Source organism: Eutrema salsugineum, unplaced genomic scaffold (genome assembly GCF_000478725.1).
Source record: "Eutrema salsugineum unplaced genomic scaffold, Eutsalg1_0 scaffold_9, whole genome shotgun sequence".
NCBI classification, from domain to species: Eukaryota; Viridiplantae; Streptophyta; class Magnoliopsida; order Brassicales; family Brassicaceae; genus Eutrema; species Eutrema salsugineum.
The window spans coordinates 468,505-492,838 of NW_006256342.1; the positions used below are offsets into that span (position 1 = coordinate 468,505).

A 24,334-nucleotide genomic window follows, 5' to 3' on the forward strand; every position below is an offset into this window, starting at 1 on the left:
CAAAAATCAATTCAATTATTTTTGTAAATATATATATATATATTTTTTTTTTTCAAATTTTAAATTGTATTTTTTACGGTTGGTCGAAAAAATATTTTAGTTAATTCCAAAATAGATTAAGTAGATAGTTTTGTTCATTTTGATAATCCTATATATAATTATTTTTAATACATATTATAGATATTAACTAAAAAATGATAATTTATTAATCCTATATAGAATTATTTTTAATACATATTATACAGTTCACTAATTATAAAAGTATAAAATTTTAATTAAACTCACTAATTTAATTATGGGAAAAAATCTTTAAAATACCTAATGTTAACAACATTTGCTACAAAAAAAACCCAAACTATTTATGCTCCCAAAAAAATATCCAGACTATTTATAAGTTTTGATTTAATATCCAAACATTCAAAAAGTAAAAATTTGACACCCTCAATTTCACAGACGTTAACAGAGTAAACCGAATAGATCCACTGCATTAATTTTTATTAACATGTGCTAATTAATCATTTTAAAATTACATTTTTACCCTTAAAATTTTCAAAGGAGAAAAAAAACTCTAATTTCCTATTCTCTTTCCGACATTCATATCCTCTTTTTGATTTTTGGTACCCTGAAATGAAAGTCATAGACATTGACGGCCCCGAATCTGGATTTCCTTTCTCCTTGAAGCTAGCTTTCATTGAGATCGATTCTTGCGAGTTATAAAACTCTTCCTTTTCGTTCATCTTAGAACTCGCAACAGTAACAAAAGAGAAGGAATACACAAAAGCATATGTGTTTCGCAGAAGAAGATTCAGCACTAGAGCTTTGAGATTTCCCTAAAATCAGTAAGAGAAGATGAATGTCGATGTAAGGGGAAAATTAGGGTTTGTTCTTCCCCAAACTGATCTTGAAGATTTTTGAGGATAAAAACGTAAATTTGTAAGGATTAATTTTTACATTTTATGAAAAATTAACACAGTTATCCGATTTAACCTCTATGAAATTGAGGGTGTCAAACTTTCACTTTTTAAATGGATAAATATGGACACGATATTACATTAAACTTGGAGAGAACAAAAAAAAAAAAATCAAAGAACATGTCACAGCAAAATTTTTTAATACTTCTTACAAAATGAAACTTGATTAGAAAACACTTAAATCGACCAAATACAAGTTTCACTTCCTGTGCATCAGTACTAAGATAGTAAAATTCTGTCTTTTTACATGAGTTTTTTAAAAAATACACATCTATTACACAAGATACAACAATTTTATTTTTCTAATCACGATTTTACATGACCTTGCCATAATAATAATTACAAATTTCAAAACTAAATACCAAATCAAATTATATTAAAAAAAAGACTAGTGCAGTCTGAAGACAATTTCAAACCAAGAATAGATTCATAGAAAATCAAACATAGAAAATGAAATAGCTCATAGAACTTTATTGTGCAAGAAAGTAAAAAAGGAAAAAGCTTTAAATGAACACCAAGATCACAATGTTTCTTAGATTAATCTGAAAAATGATAAAGGGATGTTGCTCACGCATGGGCTTTTCTATGAGTATTGTTTATTCATATAAAGGGGAATCTAAACTTGGATTGAAACCCTATACGCATGGGCTTTTCTTTGACATGTCTTCTTGATGAATAACATTGGGTTTGGGCCAGATATTTCTTTACACAGTTCAGTAATTATAAAAGTATAAAATTTAATTTAAACTCACTAATTTAATTATGAGAAAAAATCTTTAAAATACCTAATGTCAACAACATTTGCTATAAAAAACCCAAACTATTTATGCTCCCAAAAAAATATCTAGACTATTTATAAGTTTCGATTTAATATCCAAACATTCAAAAAGTAAAAATTTGACACCCTCAATTTCACAGACGTTAACAGAGTAAACGGAATCGATCTACTGCATTAATTTTTATTAACATGTGCTAATTAATCATTTTAAAATTACATTTTTACTCTTAAAATTTTCAAAGGAGAAAAAAACCCTAATTTCCCATTCTCTTTCCGACATTCATATCCTCTTTTTGATTTTCGGTACCCTGAAATGAAAGTCATAGACATTGACGCCCCCGAATCTGGGTTTCCTTTCTCCTTGAAGCTACCTTTCATTGAGATCGATTCTTGCGAGTTATAAAACTCTTCCTTTTCGTTCATCTTAAAACTCGCAACAGTAACAAAAGAGAAGGAATACACAAAAGCATATGTGTTTCGCAGAAGAAGATTCAGCACTAGAGCTTTGAGATTTCCCTAAAATCAATAAGAGAAGATGAATGTCGATGTAAAGGGGAAAATTAGGGTTTGTTCTTCCCCAAACTGATCTTGAAGATTTTTTAGGATAAAAACGTAAATTTGTAAGGATTAATTTTTACATTTTATGAAAAATTAACACAGTTACCCGATTTAACCTCTATGAAATTTAAGGTGTCAAACTTTCACTTTTTAAATGTCTGTGTATTAATTCATAAAAATTTTAAGTATTTTTTAAGGAGCATAAATAGTTTTGGGTATTATTTAAGCAAATGTTATTAACATCAGGTATTTTTATAATTATAAAAATATAAAATTTAATTTAAACTCACTAATTAATTAACGCTCACCTTTGAAAGAGAGAGGAAAAAAAAGGTTATATATAAGAACTCGTACTGGTTCTTTCTTTTTACCGTCTCTCCCAAGTAATCTCTTGGTTCTTGATCAAAAACAGCAACAATGGAGCGTGAAGATATGCCGAGTATCCTCAATGAAGAACTCGTGAGGGTGAACACAAAATTGAAAGAGCTGGCAGAAGAAGTGAAGATCGATGTAAGTTGTTATTAGATTTTTCGATGTGGAGTATCGCGTGTTGTTATATTAAACAAAAATCGTCGCTGACGATACTCTTTCGATTTTACAGACGGATGATTGGCGATGGATACTCAACGATCACGAACATGAATTCGAATTCATGAATGAAAAATTAAACAGCCTCCAAGAAAATTTGAAGAGGAAAGATGAAGAAACTCACCATCTTCGTGCGATTTGGGAAAAGACGAGGGTAATTTCTTGATTTCCGACGTCTCTCTCAAGAAACAATCCTCTAGTATATCTTTTCTTGATCGAGAACCGCATAAACTGCAGACTGACGTCAGGGGCACGATACTCGATGACGAAATGGAGAAGATGACGGAAAAGTTGAAGAGTCTCGAAGCAGAGGTGAAGCAAAGGGATGAAAAGGTCTGTGCGTGACTCGGTCTAGCTAGATTCGGTGATTTCGTTAAGGTAAAATACGTAATCTTGGGTCTTGTTCTTGTCTATGGTAGATCACGGTTCTCGAAGAGGAATTGTACATGAGGGACGAAGAAATCTTGAATGCAAAAGTCGTGTTACTCAAGGTAAATTATGAATTCCAGTCAAGTTCGTGAATGTCAGGGTTGACTAGCGCGAGCGATAGAGTTTGACTCGTCTTGTTCTTTGTGTCTTTCTTTAATTTGTCCTTAGATTTATCCCCAGCTGAATTTGGATGACAATTTGGATGACGAATCTGACATTGACCGAAGAGAGATGGGACTTCTAAATCTTGAGGACTTTAGTGTTCTTTTCCCCAGTTTCAGTTATGATGATGAAGAAGCTCAGATGCATTACATGCAATGGGCGATGTCAGTGGATGATGAGCAGCTAGCGCAGCTCAGAACAGACTACGGGGAAAATTTTTATCATAGGTTTCGAAAAGTTTTGCTCGAGATCAAAGTGGGGTTAAGACACAAAGTTTCGTTGAAGCCGTGGAACTTCTCCGAGAGGAGAGAGGCTACCATATGGGAATTGTTGCTTCGGATTCCAGATATAGCCCCAATTTTACAGAAACGCCGTGAATCGTAATTAGCATTTTTTTTTTTTTTTGGCAGCAATGGGGTTCGCTAACGAGTTGTTGTTTCATTTTTTACATACTCACACATGTCTTTTCTTTCAATTCTGTGTTTCTTGTCGAGATTGACTTGGAGAGTTATTCAACATTATTTTTACTTTCTTTATCCGCATAAAAATCGACCTTCAGGTTTAATAATATATAGATTTGTGTCGCTTGGAGTTTTAATTTGGGAAAAGCAGAGAAAAAGTTCTCTTCTCGTTTTTCCTTTTCACAGTTGTTCCCCTTCACTTGACTAAATTGTTAGAACTGGAATGTAAAATTATATACAAATAAGTTAGTTGGCTTTCTATTAAAAAAATATATTTAAATGATAAGCGTTCATCCAGAAGTAGACTAACTCCTAATCAACTCAAAAATGGTGCATTGTAATTAGAGAATTTCTTAATTGGGTGTTAATGAGAAATCCAATTTAGGCAACGTTTTTCCATTTACGGTTCTTTTGTTAGTTGACGTGGCACATCTGATACAGACCTAAGCAAGAGAATGGATCTCATTTGTATCGTTGACTTTTTTTATTACTCGTTATGCATTGAATATAAAATATTATTATATAAATGCTTATTCATAGTTTCATTTATTATTGAAAAGCTTTACAATCAACAACATCGCTTTTCACCTTGTTGCAAAAAACAAAAGAAGATTTTACATTTGTCACTCTAATTTCAGAAATTTTACCATAACTGTTGACAATCCTTCCACCTACAAACAAATTTGGGGGCAGGTAGTAGTCACGTTTAATTTAATAAATTATGACTTTTATGCAAACAACATTATTTGAAGAAAAAAAAAAAAACAGATGATGGTTTGGAAGTTGTGAAATTTATTATATAAGATGGTTCATATCATATAAACATTTGGTCCCATACTGAAATTATCTTATTAAGCTTGTGTAATGTTATAATCAAAACGGTGTTATAGGGCCCTTTCAAATGACTTATAGGTAGGTCATTTAAAAATCTTTCTAATTCTTATAATACAAATTTTACAAATATTTTAAATTATAGAGAGGAAAATAAAATATAAACCAAATCTTTAAATAATTCAATATCCTAAAAAGGACATTTATATATCAAATTTTCTTGCTCTTTTGGCATCACATCTCTCATGGGCCGACCAATAAGTATATCAACCAAGCAGATATAGATCTTGAGACAACCAAATTTTGCTTGCCTACTATCTCCAAATTTTACTTAAGCTTAAGTAGATCCTTCCAAGTTCCAAGTGTCCAAGCTTAACTAAATGAGAAGACAAAGCGTTAATCCAAAAGTAGATAAACTCATAAACAACTCAAAAATGGCTCATTCTAATTAGAGAATTTCTTAATTGGGTGTTTATACTCAATTTAATCAAGAAAAGCGGTAGCACATATCAATTAAGAATATAGACGACTAAATGGCTAGAGCCTAGAACGGTAGATATAGAAATTAAAAAACATAAGATATAATTAGCGCCATGAAAAACAAAGAGAATGATTGTATAATATGATCAAAAGTAATTATTACACAATCAAACTTTGAGCCAATAAGAATAGATATATATATATATATTTATGTCAAATTAAATTAAACACAAACAAATAAAAGAAACGAAAGAAACTGAGATGGATTTAGTATAAATAAATACTCCCTTCACCAGCTATATATCGTATATGCTCATTAAAAGTTTGAAACCCTCTTTTCACCATTGTCGCTCCTCATTCATTCTTCTCTCTTACCGGGAATGGCAAAAGTCTCTCAGCGGAGCAAGAAGACAATCGTCAACGACGAAATCAGCGATAAAAAAGCGGTTGCGGTTGCGTCTGTGTCTTCGTCCGCTTTCCTTAAATCAAAACGCAAACGGAAGCTGCCGCCCCAAAACGCTCCACCTCAACGCAGCTCCTCCTACAGAGGCGTGACAAGGTTCTCTGTGAAAAAAACCAACATACACCAAACGACATCGTTCTATAAGACTACATATTCCTTTTTTTTTGGTGGTAATTTCTTTACTTAACTATATTCATATAATTTCCCGACTGAATAGGCATAGATGGACGGGGAGATACGAAGCGCATTTGTGGGATAAGAACTGCTGGAACGAGACGCAGACCAAGAAAGGACGTCAAGGTTAATTTGTGTCTATACTTACACACACATATGTATATATTTGCCGTAACAGAAAGTTTGTTTAGTTTGTTTATGGTCTTAGATTGGATTCCGATGATGTCGGAAACTCCTTTTTCTCCGGACAGATTTCGTCCTCTTCACTGTTTCTTGAATCTTGATTTGATTTTTTTTTTTTTTAATTTGGGGTATTTTTTTTTATGATGGTGATGTGCAATGGATGATGACTGCTGACTCATCAAGTGCAGTTTATCTTGGTGAGTTTTTTTTTTTCTTAGCTAATATCCGTATCATTTCTATACAAGTTAGAAGATACATAATCTGATAAAGTATTGTACTATTTCTTTTTATATTTTTCTATCGCTTTTTATTCTTTTAAATACTCCTCGACAAAGTGATGAAAAAAGTCCACATATACATGTGTGATGTGGTTATCAATTAGAAGAAAGAATTCCACCGAAATTGGTAAAGCCGGTTTATTATTAGCTGTTCTTTATGGGTCCAACGCAATTCGTATTTTCCCTTTTTTTCTAGTCTATAAAATATTGAAAACCTTTTTGACAAAAAAAAAAAAAATCAAAAAATAATATATGGTTTTTGGATAGGGGCATATGACGAGGAAGAAGCAGCAGCACGTGCCTACGACTTAGCGGCATTGAAGTACTGGGGACGAGACACACTCTTGAACTTCCCTGTAATTTTTCTCCAAATCCATATTACCTTTCTTTAAATCAAAGTTTAGTTAATCTTTAAAATTACTTACTTATCGCCTGCTAATTTTTAGAACACAATAAACAAGAAAAAAAGCATGCGTTTACTTGTAATGCAATGCCGATTTAATTTCTTGATCAAATATGTTTTCTTTTTCTTTTCTAATTAACTGGACTGTGAAATTTCGTGTTTCTTTGGTGAATTTTTTTAAGCTACCTACTTATGAAGAAGACGTCAAAGAAATGGAAGGCCATTCCAGGGAAGAGTACATTGGATCTTTGAGAAGGTAAATTTTAACTAACTAATTTAAAATCGAATGTGTCAAATTGATCTATCAATTTGTAATTAAATTACATCGTTTTGGTGTAGGAAAAGTAGTGGGTTTTCTCGTGGTGTATCAAAATACAGAGGCGTTGCAAGGTAAATATAACCTCGATATAGATAGCTAAATAGTCATATTAGACCAACTCCTCTAAATTATAAGTTGCCAATGAATAATAATAATTCGAAGAAGAAGAAAAATAATAAGAACCATTTATTGAAATTTACGGGTTTATTACATACGTACACAACAAGAGTTGTTGAAGCATGAGCAATTAATTTGCAGGCATCACCATAATGGGAGATGGGAAGCTCGAATTGGAAGGGTGTTTGGTAATAAATATCTATACCTTGGAACATACGGTATTTAGTCCCATTTATCCTTACTTTATGTGTTCCTTTTTATAGTAATATATTTTATGAAAATTGCAAATTCCTAGCTTACTAAAACCCAATCTTTGCAAATTATAATCTTGAATTTTAGGATTTAGTATTAAAAGTGGTTATTATTAGACCATGGCATGATTTCTCATATGTATTTACTATCTATAAACCTATACTACAAAATACAAATAGAAATGATAGAGTAAAAAAATGGTAGAAAAGAACAAAGGTCACGATATGCATACGAATGTGGTCAAACAAACAACTCCAACATTTTTTCTTGTCAACAGCTCCAAGAAAATTTAAGTCACGCACATGATAGATCTCATAGAATATAAAGAATTCCATAGAATATAATAATATATAAATCAAAGGTATCAATAGGTGTTTTGGAGAGCTTAATATATGGACTCACTGTTTGTAATTATGGACACACTGTTTATGTACTTTTAAGAGGGTGATAAAATCTTGTTGGTTGGAAACTAGATCACCAAACCCCATCTACTTACTCAACCTATTTATTATATTGTTTTAACTTTACAAGTAGCTCATCCAATTTTATTGGCAAATTCATTCCCTTACTCAAAGATGGCCCAGTTCCTTTATTTTTGTTATCGTGGTGTGTAACTCACGCACACTGCAGAATTTTAAACCCCAAATGTTGCAACGCAACGATGCTGCTATATCTCGATCGTTTTCCTCCCAGTTACTTTTATTCGTTTTTTTACATGATGAGAAGATAATGTTTATTTCTATATAGATCACAGAACATGCATACGAGTTACGACTATATATTAGGCAAATGCGTGATAGATATATCCATATCCAAGTGACACAATGGGAAAGTTTAATAATACTCTCTCTGTTTCATTATAGTTGATTTTCTGAATATTTACTGTTTATTTTTGTTAATTAAGTTACTTTTACAACTGATTTCATTATTTTATTATTACTTTTTCTTTTTTAATTGTGTATTAATAGAGTAAAGCAACATGCATTAATATTATTCATTCAATTTAAAGAATAGATATGCATTAATTAGATTAATTAGATGTAGGAAATCAAATATTATGAAACAAGAAAAAAAGCATAGAAAATCAACTATAATGAACCAGAGGGAATAACAAACAAACATATTTATACTAGTGGGATAAATGTTTTAAGAAATTACGCACTATGCTCAATGTTTTGATTTGTGATATTTAACCCTGCTGACGTGCAGCAACGCAAGAGGAAGCAGCCAGAGCATATGACATCGCGGCAATAGAGTACCGTGGACTTAACGCCGTTACCAACTTCGACGTCAGCCGTTATCTAAATCTACCGGAATCGAAAAACCCTAGCGCCGCCGCAAATCATCTCCCGGATGAATCCGATTATTACGATTCTATGCCCGTTCGAAACCCAAACCACGAGCCAAGATCACCAGACGGTCAAACTTCGTCAGAGGATAACGACTATACGAAAACAGAGGAGACACTCGACCCGGAAGCTATTCCATCTCGCCGGAGCTTTCCCGACGATATCCAGACGTATTTTGGGTGTCAGGATTCCGGCAAGTTAGCGACGGAGGAAGACGTTATTTTCGGTGGTTTTAATTCTTTCATAAATCCTGGTTTCTATAACGACTTTGATTATGCGCCTTGATAGTGTTTTGTTGAAAAGTTTTTTTTGTCCCGAATCTCGTATCTAATTTTCTTTATTGGTGGCAATTCATTTTATCATAAAGTTGTCAAATTTCTTCGCTGGGACTATCACATTCAGAGGAAGCTATTGTTCTTGAGACTACTGATCAACCAAGAACTAAAAAGTTGCAACTTTTATTGTCGAAACATAACACCCATTCAACGGTTAATTATCTATCTGAGTTTTTATTTTTTTACTTATTATAAAACCATAGGGTCTCGCTGAAGCTGAAACAATGCCTGCGAATAGATCTCAGTTCATCAATGCATCTGCTAATGGAAATGTCGGAGATATATCCACCGGTACCTAAAACACAAAAAACAAACCATGAACGCAAATCATTTCTATGTGAATCATCATCATGTGGAAATCGCAAATCTCAATTAAGGTTTTTATTATCCTGTTGTGAGTCTGTACCTTAACGCTCTCGAGCTTCTCCAAAGCAGTCTTCAATGGCCCTGTGATAGTGCAGTACTTATTCAAAAGCAATGTTGCTGCGTTTTTGTCACCTCTTCCTTGGATGGTTAGTATCTCATGGCTCAAACTCTCAACTGCACCTTCTACCTTTAAATGCGGAAAAAACAAGATTCAGCAACTTTTTAGAGTTTCGATATGAAGAATCAGAAATTGGAAAACAAGAACTTGGATCGATACCTTAGTAAAATCAACCGAGAATGTAGAGTCCTTGTGAAAAACAAAGGCTCCTTTCTCATACAACCAGTTGAATTGCAACGCTTGCCCTTTCCTGAGGCAGAAAGAGATAAATTATTTCTGGAGGTTGGATTATATAAGGCAGAGACTATCTGTATCATCATCATTACCCATGAGCTTCAGTAAGACCAAACCGGATGGATCGAAAGCATCCAGCTAGGAAAGAAACATACATACTCTCCACCATACTCTTGGAAAGCAAACCCTGTTGATTCACATACAGAAACAGAACCGGTAACTTTAGTTCAATGGAGTTGACAGTGGAATCCAGAGATGTGGACTCTATGATGAATCGAGTTTTGCAAATTGGATTTAGATTAACAAAGTGCAGTTAGTTAACTGGCAAAGTTTGATCATTGACCTTGGTGATGAGAAACTTTAATGCCCAAAGGCCAACTATATCTGCCTTTGCTTCTTCCATTGCAGAATGGACTTCTTGCAGTTCCTAGATCAAATGAAAAGACAAGGGAAATGAATATATTAAACAACAAGTTGTTTGGTGGTTAGTATGTGGTCGCAGGACGAAAGATTCTTATTAGATGTATTCATTCTTGCAGAAGGAAGTAAAACCTTTCTCACTGTAGAGGTTTGACCATCAGGAAGTGTTATGGTATGGGGACCAATGCCATGGCAACACTCATGGCAAATGGTGTGAGTAAAGAAAGAATCAAAATCAACAAATCCTCTCTGTTCCTTGCTGATGATGATTTCAGCTATAGGCTTCAGGATATGTTCAAACCTGGAATCATAAGAGAAGGCTTAGTAAGAAGTAATGTGCGACACCTTTAATAGATAAAACATGGAGGAAGAAGGAACATTACTTTGCTTCTTGAACGTTTTTGAGCATAACCATTGATGTTCCTCTCTCTTTGACGATTTTCTCATCGTTGGGCAAATTGTAAGCAACAGTCTGAGGACCTTTCACATCCTGTCACAGTCAAGAAACAAGTGAACAGCGGATAAGGACAAGGTTACTTTTCCTCTCTTTCCCTCTCATCTCTCGAAATTTTTTTGGATACTCAGAAGAACTTACTCCGGAATTGTAAATTAACTGGATGACCCGAATAGGAGCAGCAGATACATCTTTTGATTTGTATATACTGTCAAGCGGGAGATTATCTTCCAATAGCTACCGGAAAGTGTAAAATGAAGAATAATCTTAGAGAAACGTAAGCAATTGCAATATTGATTGCTCGGAGCTGCAAAAGAGGAGTGTACCTTTAGATTGTCACCAAAGAGTTTCAGATCGGCTGTGGCTTTATCATCTCGAATGCCGATGAAGGCTTCAAATGAAGCCTTTGATGAAAAATAAATACGGATTAGAGAGACATATCATACAAAGAATCTAAAGTAGATTGTAGATTTAATTCCAAATGGTCATGTCGAGACCGTTAAATGTACAAATGCAAAGCTAAAGGCAAGGATGGCTTGGGAGTATAAGCCTAAGTAGATCACTGCAAAAGGGAAATTCTTACCTTGTAACCAAAAATTTCATCTTCGTATGTCTCATATGGACCAATGGTAATATCCAACTTTGAATCCTACAGAAGATGATAGTGGATGAGAAAAAATCTCAAGATTTTGATATTCAAAAAAATATAAAAAACTCAAGATTTTGGTGCGAGAAATGAAACACGTAACTGGAGACTTCGTATATTTAATAAAACAGCCAGAGCTCGTCTTACAAAAACTATCCTCTTTCGTCTTATGAAACACTACTTATCTATGAACATGAATGGGGAGAGAAAAGGTACCAAGTCCATCCATGCAATGTCTGACTCATAGTAGTCATTTGAAAGGAAGGCTTCGGCTTTGCTGTGCAGCAGCTTCTTCAAACTATGAGAAAGCATTATGAAGTGCTTCAATACGAGAAGCCACTCGAATGGGGAAATATCTTTTATATAGTAAAGATAAGAATGTATGATAAATATAACCTCTGTGAAGTGACCAAGTCTCCAGCTTTGTGCAAAAGTTCAGAAGCTTTTGTGAGGAAAGGTCGATATATCTCTGAATATGGAATACTATATAGATCGGAATCAGAATCTGGTATCTTGTCAGATAGAGAAGCATCAAGATTAGCTTCACTTCGCCTTTTTATAATACTGAAAAATCCTGTCGCAGCATGTTTTTGCTCTTCCGTAAGACTACTGAGCCATAAGGTGAACTCCTACAAGATTTTAGAAACACATTTCTTACCACGGGTCATGGGAACAGACGAAAAAATGGAAAACAAACAGCAAACATGTGTAGTGGGTACCGTCTTATCCATATCTGGAGGATAGAAATTGGCACCAGGTGGTTTAGTCAAAGGAAAGGCTGATCTATATTCAAGACCCTTCCAGCCAGCAATAGATTTGGTTGCTTCCGGAACCAACTTTACAGCTGAATCCGCCGTAGTCAAGAATGGTTCATTTTCATCCAGAGACGACCTATGAAGGTAAAACGAAACATCAATCTCGTGTAGTGCTCTCTCTTAATTGTTATGAGGTTTACACACCAGATACGATTTACATTAACGAAATATATTCAACATCTTTTGCAACTTTTATTACCAAACACATTATTAAGTTCTGCACCAGTTTCGTTGACAGATCCCAAAACTTAGCTGTTAGAACAAAGCCAGTTCAATGATAATTACCACGGACTTTTGTTGATCAGGAAGTACTCCCATTTTAATTTGTCTAGTTCTGATGCACTGGCATGCTCCTTCAGCCAATCTCTTAAAGCTGGATTGCTGTGCCAAACCTGATTAGGATAACAGATAACTTATCTAATTTAGTTTAAATTCAGCCATGAGATCTCATTTTCCCGACCAGAACAGAAAATTCAGACTACAGATCTACAGAACCTGCTCATAGAAAATATCGTCAATAGTTTTTGCAGCCTTCACGATCAAACCCAACGCTTTCTGATCTGCCTCAGAAAGTTCTGTCAACTGCATAGTCAAGAAAGGTACCTCAAAATGCATATATGAAACGGAATACTGAGTTTTTTGGTACATTTGAAACAAAGAAATCTCAGTCATGTACGTGACAAAGTAATACCTTGGCTTCGAGGGTGACAGGAGAATATCTCTGGAGTTGCTTCTGCAGAAATAAACTACGAGCCTCAGTGTTCACTTGGCACCTTCAACAAAATCAGAAGAAACACACTTTTGTAAGATAAGAACTTTCCATCTAAAACCTGTAGCTTAGCTATGGATATGTTACACAAAATTCTCATTTGGTATTAATCTATATCGTGGAGTATATCAGAGATGAATAGAAACGAAAAAGAAAAAAAACTCAGAAAAGACCAATAAGAGATAATTTACCTCTGTCTGATTATGTCAAATAGTTTCCCATACTCTCCATTTACATCATATGGCACATAAGCAGGATCTTCCTTAGCTAGAAGGTTTCTGTAATCTTTGTAAGGTATGTATTTTACAGCAGAGACTTCCTCTTTCTAATATAAATAAGAAAATAAAAATGGTGAGGTAACTTAAGAATCCGTGTGTTTTTTTTTTAAGTTAAAGCGTCGTAACAGAAAAATTCTCACTTGAAGAGTAAAGGCTTGTAATGGGATTGGTTCCAGAATTGTAACAAGATATACATCGTTGAACTCATTATTTATGAATTTTCCATCGTTTATGACACTGTAAGAGCACACAAAAGAAAAGAAACACACTGTCGGATAAGAATATCTCCGTGAGACAAGAGTAATAAGTCAGTGTGGAAATTTAGATTAGAGAAACCAAGCTAGCTTCAAGATGCAATGACCATAGTAATCAAGATAAACACTTTCAGCAACAGACAAAAGATTTAAAAAGACATAAGCCAGGAAATCGAAAGTAGAAACAAACCACTCTTGCAGAAAGACGAATATCTTTTCAAAGGCATCCTTTGGGAGTTTGACGCCTAGCTCTTCCTCGAGCTCTCGCCTAGAGAAAATTGGACAACAGCTTTGATAAAAGAATAGAAGAAGAAGAAGCAAGCGAGTGCAGAATCAGACTTTACTTACTGGGCCGATATAAGCGATGGATCACCGGCAGATATATGACCAGCACTTGAGATGTCCCATTGTCCAGGCCATGAATCTTTATCATCAGACCGGAGTTGGAGAAGTAGTTCTTGAGTACTCTCCACAAAGATCCAGACATGAACTGCACGATGGTAATCTCCATCTCTGTGAATCTCACTTCTACAAAGGACACCAAGAGACGAATTGAGGTTAAAAATTGAATGGCACTGATAATATCTATTCATTGTAATAAGCAACAACTCGGAATTATGAGCGAAAGTATTTTCAGGGCTTCCAACATTCCTTAAGAGTTTTCATCCAGAATCGGATTCTTAAACCCTTTTCGTCGGATTTGTTTAGTTAACGGGTCAACGAAGCATCAACAAAAAAAAGGCGCTTTTCAATGTATAAACAAGGGTTTGATTCAGCTAAAATCACATCTCAATAAGAAAGCGAAAAGCACACATGCCTGGGTTTGGATACGCCGGTCTTCTCGCCGGATTTGGTCAGAACGTCGAAGTGCTCCTCCGCCATAGCTCTCTCTCTATCCGTGGTAAAGGTAGCCAATTTATACAAGAGAAAATCTCCGTCGGGCTTACTTGGCTTCACTAAACCGGACCTTTTTAACTTGACACCTCCGCATTGCAAAATGACACATTGAAGGGTTAAAGCCAACATTTGTACATATTATTCAGTCACTCAAAATTTTCATTTTTTTTGTTAGTGTAGATTGTAGAAAGAGATTTTTTTTAGTTAGTGTAGATGGTAGAAAGAGACAATTCAGTCAGCAGCTCGGTTTATATCAACAAAGGGTACGGGATTGAATGCAGAACTGGTCTAGAGTCTTGTATACTTGTAAAATTCAAAGATACTCATGTGACATGCTTTCCTACCATAACTTAGGCTGCGTTTTTGATTTAGATAAGGGAAAAATTACGATGAAATTAAAATATTTTAGCAGAAAAGTAAAAAAAGAAAAGAAAAGACGTAGATTCACTTGTTATATGTTTACTAGTGCTGATGCGTGTAACCATAGGCCATGGAGATTATTAATCGGCCCGGACCAAAATGGATCATTCTTGGACTTTAACATGCATAACTATTGGACTCAATTTTGGTAAAACCAGTTGAAATAAATTAATTCATGTAAACTGATAATGTGATGGGAACTGATAATCTAATTTATAAAAAGAAATTCTATTGATGATAGTCAACTTTCAGAAGGTATGCACATTATCTGCGTTTGGTTCATTGATTCAGTCGAACTAAAAGATGAATCCCTTTGACCGTTGACAATTTTGTTTGTTCGTTGTGTTGTGATCCTACTGTCAACTTGTCAAGCTTTGCTTGCTTCCATACTAACGTTCATCATCTAACGAGGCGGCTCAATAATTGCTGCGATTGCATACAAAAATCATTACGATAAAAAGAAAAAGAGTACAGAAAACCAAAAACGTCGAAGAAAACAATGAAGTTAAAGAGACTTCTCTTTTGTATTCTACCCTCTCTCCTAACTCTGTTCATCGATGGCCCTTTGATAACGACAGCTCAAAATGTCAACTCTTCTTCTTCTTCAAGTTCCTGTAGTCGAATCTGCGGAGGAGTCTCAATTCCTTTCCCATTCGGAATCGGACGTAAAGACTGTTATCTCAACAACTGGTACGAGGTTGTATGTGACACCACCACCTCCGGCTCCGGCCAGACCCATGCTCCATTCCTCTCTAAGATCAACAGAGAATTAGTGAGCATCACTCTTCGAAACAGCATCGATAGTTCCTACGGAGTCGTTCACATCAAATCTCCAGTGACTTCCTCAGGCTGCTCTCAACGAGCCCAAAAGCCTCTTCCTTTAAACCTCACCGGTAAAGGAAGCCCCTTTTTCATCACCGAATCGAATCGACTCGTCTCAGTAGGTTGCGACACCAGAGCATTGATTACCGACATCGAATCTCAGATCACGGGATGCGAATCGAGCTGCGACGGAAGTAAGACTCGTCTAGACAAGATCTGCGGTGGTTACAGATGTTGTCAGGCGAAGATTCCGGCAGAGAGGCCTCAAGTAATCGGCGTTAGCCTAGAAAGCTCCGGTGGTAACTCAACTCTAGGAGGAAACTGTAAAGTCGCTTTCTTTACGAACGAGACTTACTCTCCGGCGAATGTTACGGAGCCGGAGCAGTTTTATACCAAAGGGTATACTGCGATTGAGCTTGGATGGTTCTTTGATACATCGGATTCTCGGTTAGCGAATCCAGTGGGATGTGTGAATTTGACGGAAACTGGGATTTACACTAGCGCACCGAGCTGCGTTTGCGAGTATGGTTACTTCTCTGGGTTTGGTTACAGTAACTGCTACTGCAATGAGATTGGTTACAGAGGGAATCCATATCTTCCTGGTGGATGCATTGGTACGATTTGTTCGTTTCTTCGTCTAATTGGATGCATTGGTACGATCTGTTGATTTGATTCTCCTTTTTTGCTTTTTCTTTGTTTCTTAAGACATTGACGAATGTGAGGAAGGAAAAGGACGAATCAGCTGTGGAGAACAAACTTGTGTGAACGTCCCTGGATCGTTTAGATGCGAGCCGAAGGAAACAGAAAAGATCAAGCTTGTGATTCAAGGTACAGTATTTTTGTTTTTTCAGATTGTATAACACAGCAAAACGAAGTGATCGAAATGAGTTTCTTGGTTTGTTTCTATCGCTGTTCAGGTCTTGTTCTAGCTTTGGCACTGTTGTTCTTGGTTTTTGTGATATGGGGATTGATTAAATTCATTAAGAAGAGAAGGAAGATCATCCGGAAGAGGAAGTTCTTCAAACGTAATGGAGGCTTGTTGTTGAAACAACAGTTGACTACAAAAGAAGGAGGCAGTGTGGAGACATCGAGGATATTCAGCTCGAAAGAGCTGGAGAAAGCAACGGATAACTTCAACAAGAGCAGGGTTCTTGGGCAAGGAGGTCAAGGTACGGTGTATAAAGGAATGTTGGTAGATGGACGAATCGTGGCTGTGAAAAAATCTAAAGTTTTGGATGAAGACAAAGTTGAAGAGTTCATAAACGAAGTTGGTGTTCTCTCGCAGATTAACCATAGAAACATTGTGAAACTCATGGGGTGTTGTCTCGAGACAGAGGTTCCTATCTTGGTTTATGAGCATATTCCAAATGGAGACCTATTCAAGCGGCTTCACGATGATTCTGATGATTACACAATGACTTTGGATGTGAGGTTGCGCATTGCTGTAGAGATTGCAGGAGCACTTGCTTACTTGCACTCGGCTGCATCTACTCCGGTCTATCACAGAGATGTCAAGACCACAAACATACTTTTGGATGACAAGTACAGGGCCAAGGTGTCGGATTTTGGTACTTCAAGATCTATAAACATAGACCAAACTCACCTGACAACTCTAGTTGCAGGTACTTTTGGATACTTGGATCCAGAGTACTTTCAAACTAGCCAGTTTACGGATAAGAGTGATGTTTATAGTTTTGGGGTTGTCTTGGTTGAGCTGATAACCGGAGAAAAACCGTTTTCTGTTATGCGGCCTGAAGAAAACAGAGGGCTTGCATCTCATTTCATTGAGGCCATGAAACAGAACAGAGTTCTAGATATTGTTGATGCTCGGATCAAAGAAGACTGCAAGCTGGAACAGGTGTTGGCTGTGGCGAAACTTGCCAGAAGGTGTTTAAGCCTGAAAGGAAAGAAACGGCCAAACATGAGAGAGGTCTCGATTGAGCTTGAGAGGATCCGTTCATCACCTGAAGATTTGGAGGTACATATCGAAGAGGAGGAAGAAGAAGAAGAAGAAACCGCGATGGAAATCAACATAGATGATTCTTGGAGCGTCGACATGACTGCTCCAGCATCGCTCTTTGATTTATCGCCCAAGTTAGATGTTGAACCACTGGTCGTTCCTCAACGAACATGGTGATGATGAAATGTTGTGATAAGACAACAAAAATTGTAACAGATTGTTGTTTAATTGTATGATAAAACTAAGTCTGTCAATGTTCCACAATATAACCTTTGAGCATTACAGGAAATATCAATTTGTACAATGATTGTGGGGATAACCTTGGGACATGGTCCAAGCAAAATGTAGATTCTGATTAAACATAAGAAGCCATTCTTAAGACTGTTGTTACAGACACATTGCAATACAAGGACAAGAGAAAACGAATGTTTTATACAATATTGCGTTTTATCAGCTTTGAGCCTAGAAGAATTTAAGTTTTCCTTTGGAGAAAGTGGCTTGGACGTGTTCCATTTGACACATTGCCTTTTCTTTGCCGGTCATTCCTGAACAGGACAAGTGCCTGGCGCCTAATGTGACGGCAAAGTAGATATAAATGGTGCAGAGGAATGCTAAAAGAAGCATAGCGGTTAAAAGGAAGCGATGCCGCTGGACAACAGTGGAGCAGCTACCCAAGTCCTCCCATTGCTTCTTCAGGGCATGTGGCCTCCTTAACGGCGATGATACAATCCCATCAAGAACCATAGCTTCTAAAAACCGACCCTTTTAACACCAACCTGAAAGTAAAATTACACATGATAAGAGTGTTTTGATCTGTGCCAACGAAGTTATAGCAATTTTTGAGACGATATTATAAAAACTCAGTCAATTTTGAATCATCCATCTATCAAGAAGAAGATCTTCGAAACTCAAAACATCAGGCCAATAAATCAAGGAAACGAATCGAATCAAGGAAAGAGAGAACGAACCGGTGAGACAGATTGAGCTAAACAAAAACCGATTAGGGATCTGGAGAAGAAAAAGAGCTGATTTTTCGACAATGGTAGAAAAAAATCCCTCCTCGCAGCTCCCAAAAGCGGCAGAGTCGGCGGCGTCGCCAAATGGTAGATCTCTCCTACGTCGAGTTACGGCTAGAGGAAGAGCCGGTTCGCCGGTAAACGCGGTTTCTCTAAAGAACACAGTCCGTTACATTTACCGAAAATTCAGGAAAATGATTTGACAAGGAAAAAAATTAAGAAAGGAAAAAAAGGAAGAAGAGAGAATGCGTGTTGGGTTGTGTTGTGGAATTGAGTTATTTCCCACTCACTTTTTGTAAGAGCGAAGACTTCTCTTATATATGTAAATAGAAAAATGCTCTGCACAAGCATCAACATGTGGGGGTTGTTATTATTGTAGCTGGCTTTTAAGTCTTCGACCGACATTACATGACTACTGTATGCCATATTGGTCATTTATATCCGTCAAAAAGTATCCTAAAATTGATTGCTAAATACCGACAAAAAATTAATAATTTCCTAATTAGAGTTAATGTTTAATCTAAGGGATTGGGGTCCCAAGTGATGAAAATCTCTACATTCCTTTAGGGCCTGATTGGGCCCATTATTGGCTTTCCGACAAAGACGCTTGGGTATTTGATCCCCAGTTTGAGGTATTTTCTGTTCATGTTCATATATTCTCTCTTTGATTGAGCCAGTTTCGTTTTCTTTTTTTTTTTTTTTTTTTTTTTTCGTTTTCTTTCTCCTTTTCAAATTAAGATCGAAAATTACTTGACATTATGGCAGTACAGACTTCAGATTGTATATTTGCCATACTCGAAGAAAACGACATGTGACTAAACTTTTCGCTTGTTATGTTTTCAGTATCAAAAAGATTAGTGATTATTATTACTCCCCAAATAGATTAAAACAAATATTTGATGATAAAACAATTGTGCCGAGGGAGATAACTTTTATTGGCTCAACCTGATTTACATGGAAAAATGAGGTACTTTTATGTGCTCACATTTATTTTTGCAAGGGAATTAGCACACACATTTGAGCTACGAGAAACTAAAAATTCAAAGTTAAAAATCTTTAAAGTAATGGAGAATGGCTGTCGTAACTTAAATGTTAGGTAAAATTAGCAAAACAACTTAACATTCTCGAAAGGGAAAAAACCTTAAAAATACCTCATTTTATAAACATTTGCTAAAAAAATACCCAGACTATTAACGCTATCTGAAAAACACCTAACTTTATTTTGGCTACCTATTTAATACTCGAACATTCAAAAACCGTAAGTTTGACTCCCCATTTTTAACTCCGTTTAGCCGTTAAATGGAAACTCTAATACGATGTTAATTCCCTGTTAAAAACCTTAACAGCACGTGTTTAATTAGCGATGAAAAGACATTAAGTAACTCTGGTTGAGAAATAAGTTGTCTTCCTCTTTCTCGGCTCCTTCCTCCTCGTCGATTCCTTCCTTCTCTCTTTCTGCATTCTCTGCTACAGGTTCACCCACAGTTTTTTCAAGATAGACATCTACTTCTCCTCCTACAAGAGCTTCAGAGCACATCTTCATTAACTCTAAATCAGACGAGAGTTCATCAATATGCTTTGCTGATTCCAAACTCTGATGCGGGAGCTTGTACCACAACCGTTCATACTTCTCGCAGTACTCATCAAAAATGCTCCAACACATGAAATCTGGATCGACGACTAAACCCTCCTCCACGGATTCTCCACTGTATAACCGGTTCCCATCCTTTATAGACATACGCCCTCCATAATGCAAATTTACTTTGAAAGAATCACTGCATTATCAAACAGAGAATTAGTGAAGACACCAAAAGTTCATAAACGACACACACCTAAACCCAGAATTCAACCCAAATTTCTAAATCCTTAAAACCATACCTCATTTCGCAACTCTCGCAAAATCACTTCCTCCTATTGACAGACGATAATCTCTTTTCGATGATCGAATTCGAAGTCGTTGTGATGAAGATTGATTTAGGTTTTTCAATTTGGGGAAGAACGATGGATTTAGGTTTCACTTGGGGGGAATCAGTTCGACTTCTTCCTCGACAAAGGGTATTTTTGTCTTTTTTTCTTTGATTAAACACGTGCTGTTAAAGGTTTTTGACAGAGAATTAACACTGTATTAGAGTTTCCGTTTAACGGCTAAACGAAGTTAAAAATGGGGAGTCAAACTTACTGTTTTTGAATGTTCGGGTATTAAATAGGTAGCCAAAACAAAGTTAGGTGTTTTTCAGATAGCGTTAATAGTCTGGGTATTTTTCTAGCAAATGTTTATAAAGTGAGGTATTTTTAAAGTTTTTTCCCTTCTCGAAATAACCAGAACAACATTGCTTTTTAAAAAAACCCCATTTTACCCTTGAGACGCTTTGATGACAAAAAACGTATTTACGAAAATGCCATTACTTTTTTTTTCCACGTCAGCAGTACAAATCACGCGTCGAGAATTAAGTCTACCATCCTTTATAATAGATTTAAATTTTCTGATAGATTTATGTAAAAATTGGTAGACATAATTTTTCGATGATAGATTTTTCCCGATGTTGGTAGACTTGTTAAATGTTGGTAGACTTATGTTGATAGACTTATTTTAATCGTTTGGTAGAGTTAATTTTGTTGATAGACATGTTTGATTGTTGATAGACTTGTTTGTCTTCAAAGCAGTTTTATTTTCGTGTTGGTAGATTTAGTGAGTCTAAGTTGACTTTTCGAAGTTCTATTGACCAGAATTGGTAGACTTGTTACCTCTAATGATAGACTTGTTTATCCTGAAGATAAACTTATATGAGAAGATATTGTATCTACTACAGTGTTATTTTTTTCGTTATGATAGTGTTGTTTTATTCATGGTAGACTTACTTAAAAATAGTAGACTTATTATGGAGAAGTAAACTTATTTTCAGTTACGTAGACTTAAAATTCAGTAAGAGGTTTTAGATGTGTGATATATATATTTGAGTATGTAATAGATATATTTGATATTGATAGACATATTGGCCAAAAATATATATATTTCACCCTTATAATAGACATATCCTTCGTTTGGGAACGTCGATGTTGGTAGACTTATTGAAATGTTGATAGACATATTGAAAATTGATAGAGATATATACTTTACAGAAGGGTAGACTTAATAATGTGAAATGACAACTTTGTCCTGCAGTTATTATCGAATTTGTTGTCCCAATCACCGCATCCAACTATACAAGGGTAGACGCCGCCATCCTCTCTTTGCCTCTTTTGCTGTTTTTTTCTTTGTACTTCATCCTCTATCATGTCTTCTTCATGCATGGTCGAGATTTTTTTAGTATGTGGGAAGTGAGAATTCGCTAAAACTCGATATTTGTTTTTGGTTGATAAGAGCAAAAGATGTCGAGTTGTAACTGTTGATCGGGAAATCGAGTATGGAGATTTTCGACAAGTCGTCTACGAAGATCTGGGTTCAGATCAGCGCCGTTTTGATATTCAATTCAGCTATGTGTGAATAGCAAAACTCAAAAATCTCATACGTGATACAAGTCTATCATATACAACAATACAAGTCTATCATATACAACGATACAAGTCTATCATATCTAAACCTATCCCGAATAGCAAACTAAAAAATCCCATATGTGATACAAGTCTATCATATACAACGATAGAAGTACACATCATCGCCAATAGCCTCCTTCAACTTCCTTAATTCAGTCAGGTGGGCGCCATAATTGAAAGCTATGCTCCTGCAAAGGTGACTTTCTTGGCTGAAACATTCTTGGTGGATAATCATTTGAATCACTGGAAGAAGCCATCTGTGGAAAATAAGAGATTTTTAAAAAAGTCTATGATACATTGCCAAACAAGTCTATCATATACACCAACAAATCTATCATACATACAATATATATCACAAACAACTCTACCATATAATTAAAGTAAACAACGCAACTTAAAACCAAAATAAAACAACTCTACCATTCGGTTTTAACAAACATGAAACAAATCTACCATTGGGTTTTAACATACATGAAACATGAAACAACTCTATCATTCATTTATATCAACGAACCTCAAAAATTAGAAACGAACCTATCCGAATAGCAAAACTCAAAAATCCTATATATGATACAAGTCTATCATATACAATGATACAAATCTATCAAATATAATATATATCATATACTGCAAAAACAAGTCTACCAAACCCATCACTTAACAAAAATAGATATATCGACTAAGTTTATAAAAACTCACATGTAACCCTTCGACAATCCACCGTCGGAACCACCGCCAAACACCTGTTTCCTGCAACACCCAAAAAAATAGGGTTACAGATTTCCTCACCGCATAGGTCCGTTCCCGCCTGTATGATGTCGCTGACAGCCGCAAAGACGGAGAACAGTGACGGAGGCAAAGACCGCGAAAAAAATAACGAAATATAAATGAAAACAAAAAAAATGACTTACCGGAGATGACGAAAGCATTGGTAAGAACGACGGAGGATAGGAGACAAACTAAAACACCGAGGATCTATAGATTCTTCGTCATCGTCGGAGAAGAAGGAGGAGCAGAGAGTCGAAATCGCCTCTAGGGTTTTTTCGGGGAGGGAAATAAACTGAAATGACAGTTTATTTTTCATCCCTAAATTAAATCCTATTTTCCAAATTTTGATTTTTTTGTATTTTTGATATATTTATGTATATATATTATATATTTATGTATATAGGTCTCATATATTATACATTTATGTATATATTTATGTATCAATTAAATTCTATTTTCCAAATTTTTATTTTTTTTTGTATTTTTGATATATTTATGTATATATATTATATATTTATGTATATAGGTCTCATGTATATTATATATCTGTGTATAATTATGTATTTACGAAATTTAAAAAAAAATCAACAAAAACAGTTTTTTTTTATGTAAGGGACCTTAGTGTCTTTTCCCTGCTAGTAAGGTTAGTGTAGCAAAAATGTAAGGAGGCTAAATTACATGAGCAAACAGACCATTTTGTAAAGTCATTCTAGTCAATATTCTCTTAAAGTAATCTCTAGTGGTTATATATAGTGAAAATTCCTCAGACTAATCCTTAAGGTTAATGTATTGACAAACTTAGCCTAACATATTCATCAGCTTACTAGAGTAACCTTAGAAAGTTGGTGTTATACCATTTTGTCCAAACAATGAATATTATTACCAGATTGCCATTCTATTTTAAAAAACCTTAAAATTAAACATTTTACAAAAAAAAAAGAAATCATAATCATTTGAATTTCTTAAAATAGAAACTCGAAAATACAAAAACATAAAAATAGAAACTGAAACCCTAATCTATTCCGGTGGCGACTGTAAAGGCAATTCGGCGATTTCGCGACGAAGGAGGCGATTTCGGCGGCGACAAAAGTTTTTCGGCCACTCATCTCGTAAGTGTTCACGTCTGGGTTAGTTTCTCGTCGCGAACAAATTTTTAACTTCGGTTTTCGCGACGGTTGTGTTTGTGTTTTACTCGCGACGGTTGTGTTTGGGTTTCAATGGTGGTTTCGCGCTAACGTCGGAAGAGAACTCCATCTGTTCGTTCGTAGTCGAAAACCCTTTACCCAGAAATCGTAACCCTTTGCTTTTTTTTTTTCAGGGAAGTATTATCGGCGGGTTCTGTCTTTCGAGAACGGTTTCTACTGAGCCCAGACGATTTCCGGCGACCAATTTCTGTTTGTAGTGGTTCGGTTCTAATTTCTTTTTGGTAGAC

At 35.5% G+C, this 24,334-nt stretch overlaps 5 protein-coding genes across 7 annotated transcripts; 3 read left to right on the forward strand and 2 right to left on the reverse strand.

Annotated features, from left to right (window-relative positions):
- The first annotated feature begins 2,724 nt into the window (after window positions 1-2,724).
- LOC18008330 lies at window positions 2,725-3,870 on the forward strand. Its single transcript, XM_024160289.1, has 5 exons — window positions 2,725-2,817; window positions 2,909-3,049; window positions 3,133-3,228; window positions 3,315-3,386; window positions 3,493-3,870. Exons 1-5 carry the CDS (start codon window positions 2,725-2,727, stop codon window positions 3,868-3,870), a joined length of 780 nt encoding a protein of 259 aa, XP_024016057.1.
- Window positions 3,871-5,566: 1,696 nt separating this feature from the next.
- LOC18008302 (AP2-like ethylene-responsive transcription factor At1g79700) lies at window positions 5,567-9,174 on the forward strand. Of its 2 annotated transcripts, none has more exons than XM_024154267.1 (8): window positions 5,567-5,817; window positions 5,939-6,021; window positions 6,267-6,275; window positions 6,624-6,712; window positions 6,942-7,015; window positions 7,099-7,149; window positions 7,337-7,413; window positions 8,657-9,174. In XM_024154267.1, the coding sequence occupies exons 1-8, from the start codon at window positions 5,639-5,641 to the stop codon at window positions 9,079-9,081; spliced, it is 987 nt and encodes a 328-aa protein (XP_024010035.1). In that variant the 5' UTR covers window positions 5,567-5,638; the 3' UTR covers window positions 9,082-9,174. The 2 variants fall into 2 exon arrangements, with proteins under 2 accessions (XP_024010035.1, XP_024010058.1); XM_024154290.1 differs by having other exon boundaries at window positions 7,337-7,383.
- A 19-nt stretch (window positions 9,175-9,193) lies between these two features.
- On the reverse strand, window positions 9,194-14,492 carry LOC18009407 (nudix hydrolase 3). 2 transcript variants are annotated; one of them, XM_024154211.1, is made up of 21 exons: window positions 14,303-14,492; window positions 13,834-14,013; window positions 13,676-13,753; window positions 13,372-13,468; window positions 13,145-13,278; window positions 12,876-12,957; window positions 12,680-12,766; window positions 12,470-12,576; window positions 12,089-12,260; window positions 11,766-11,998; window positions 11,586-11,667; window positions 11,307-11,372; window positions 11,050-11,127; window positions 10,865-10,960; window positions 10,653-10,759; window positions 10,402-10,570; window positions 10,172-10,276; window positions 9,942-10,036; window positions 9,775-9,865; window positions 9,538-9,684; window positions 9,194-9,426 (listed from the first exon to the last, which is right to left on the reverse strand). In XM_024154211.1, exons 1-21 carry the CDS (start codon window positions 14,365-14,367, stop codon window positions 9,373-9,375), a joined length of 2,325 nt encoding a protein of 774 aa, XP_024009979.1. In that variant the 5' UTR covers window positions 14,368-14,492; the 3' UTR covers window positions 9,194-9,372. The 2 variants fall into 2 exon arrangements, with proteins under 2 accessions (XP_024009979.1, XP_006389859.2); XM_006389797.2 differs by having other exon boundaries at window positions 10,193-10,276; window positions 14,303-14,490.
- An 809-nt stretch (window positions 14,493-15,301) lies between these two features.
- LOC18008458 (wall-associated receptor kinase-like 22) lies at window positions 15,302-17,859 on the forward strand. The gene is made up of 3 exons (XM_006389798.2): window positions 15,302-16,238; window positions 16,330-16,452; window positions 16,542-17,859. Exons 1-3 carry the CDS (start codon window positions 15,302-15,304, stop codon window positions 17,759-17,761), a joined length of 2,280 nt encoding a protein of 759 aa, XP_006389860.1. The 3' UTR covers window positions 17,762-17,859.
- A 4-nt stretch (window positions 17,860-17,863) lies between these two features.
- LOC18008567 lies at window positions 17,864-18,890 on the reverse strand. Its single transcript, XM_006389799.2, has 2 exons — window positions 18,553-18,890; window positions 17,864-18,360 (listed from the first exon to the last, which is right to left on the reverse strand). Exon 2 carries the CDS (start codon window positions 18,326-18,328, stop codon window positions 18,047-18,049), a length of 282 nt encoding a protein of 93 aa, XP_006389861.1. The 5' UTR covers window positions 18,329-18,360; window positions 18,553-18,890; the 3' UTR covers window positions 17,864-18,046.
- Window positions 18,891-24,334: the final 5,444 nt, after the last annotated feature.

Excerpts from the sequence above, each read along its gene's own strand:
- LOC18009407 (XM_024154211.1), bottom strand. The coding sequence starts at position 14,367 with ATGGCGGAGGAGCACTTCGACGTTCTGACCAAATCCGGCGAGAAGACC. Across the intron at positions 13,754-13,833 it reads CCATCGCTTATATCGGCCCA|GCGAGAGCTCGAGGAAGAGC; the intron begins GTAAGTAAAGTC and ends AATTTTCTCTAG. Across the intron at positions 9,427-9,537 it reads AGAAGCTCGAGAGCGTTAAG|GTACCGGTGGATATATCTCC; the intron begins GTACAGACTCAC and ends TTTGTGTTTTAG.
- LOC18008458 (XM_006389798.2), top strand. The coding sequence starts at position 15,302 with ATGAAGTTAAAGAGACTTCTCTTTTGTATTCTACCCTCTCTCCTAACT. Across the intron at positions 16,239-16,329 it reads TCTTCCTGGTGGATGCATTG|ACATTGACGAATGTGAGGAA; the intron begins GTACGATTTGTT and ends TTGTTTCTTAAG. Across the intron at positions 16,453-16,541 it reads GATCAAGCTTGTGATTCAAG|GTCTTGTTCTAGCTTTGGCA; the intron begins GTACAGTATTTT and ends ATCGCTGTTCAG.
- LOC18008302 (XM_024154267.1), top strand. The coding sequence starts at position 5,639 with ATGGCAAAAGTCTCTCAGCGGAGCAAGAAGACAATCGTCAACGACGAA. Across the intron at positions 5,818-5,938 it reads TCCTACAGAGGCGTGACAAG|GCATAGATGGACGGGGAGAT; the intron begins GTTCTCTGTGAA and ends CCGACTGAATAG. Across the intron at positions 7,150-7,336 it reads AAATACAGAGGCGTTGCAAG|GCATCACCATAATGGGAGAT; the intron begins GTAAATATAACC and ends ATTAATTTGCAG.
- LOC18008567 (XM_006389799.2), bottom strand. The coding sequence starts at position 18,328 with ATGGTTCTTGATGGGATTGTATCATCGCCGTTAAGGAGGCCACATGCC.
- LOC18008330 (XM_024160289.1), top strand. The coding sequence starts at position 2,725 with ATGGAGCGTGAAGATATGCCGAGTATCCTCAATGAAGAACTCGTGAGG. Across the intron at positions 2,818-2,908 it reads CAGAAGAAGTGAAGATCGAT|ACGGATGATTGGCGATGGAT; the intron begins GTAAGTTGTTAT and ends TCGATTTTACAG. Across the intron at positions 3,050-3,132 it reads CGATTTGGGAAAAGACGAGG|ACTGACGTCAGGGGCACGAT; the intron begins GTAATTTCTTGA and ends CATAAACTGCAG.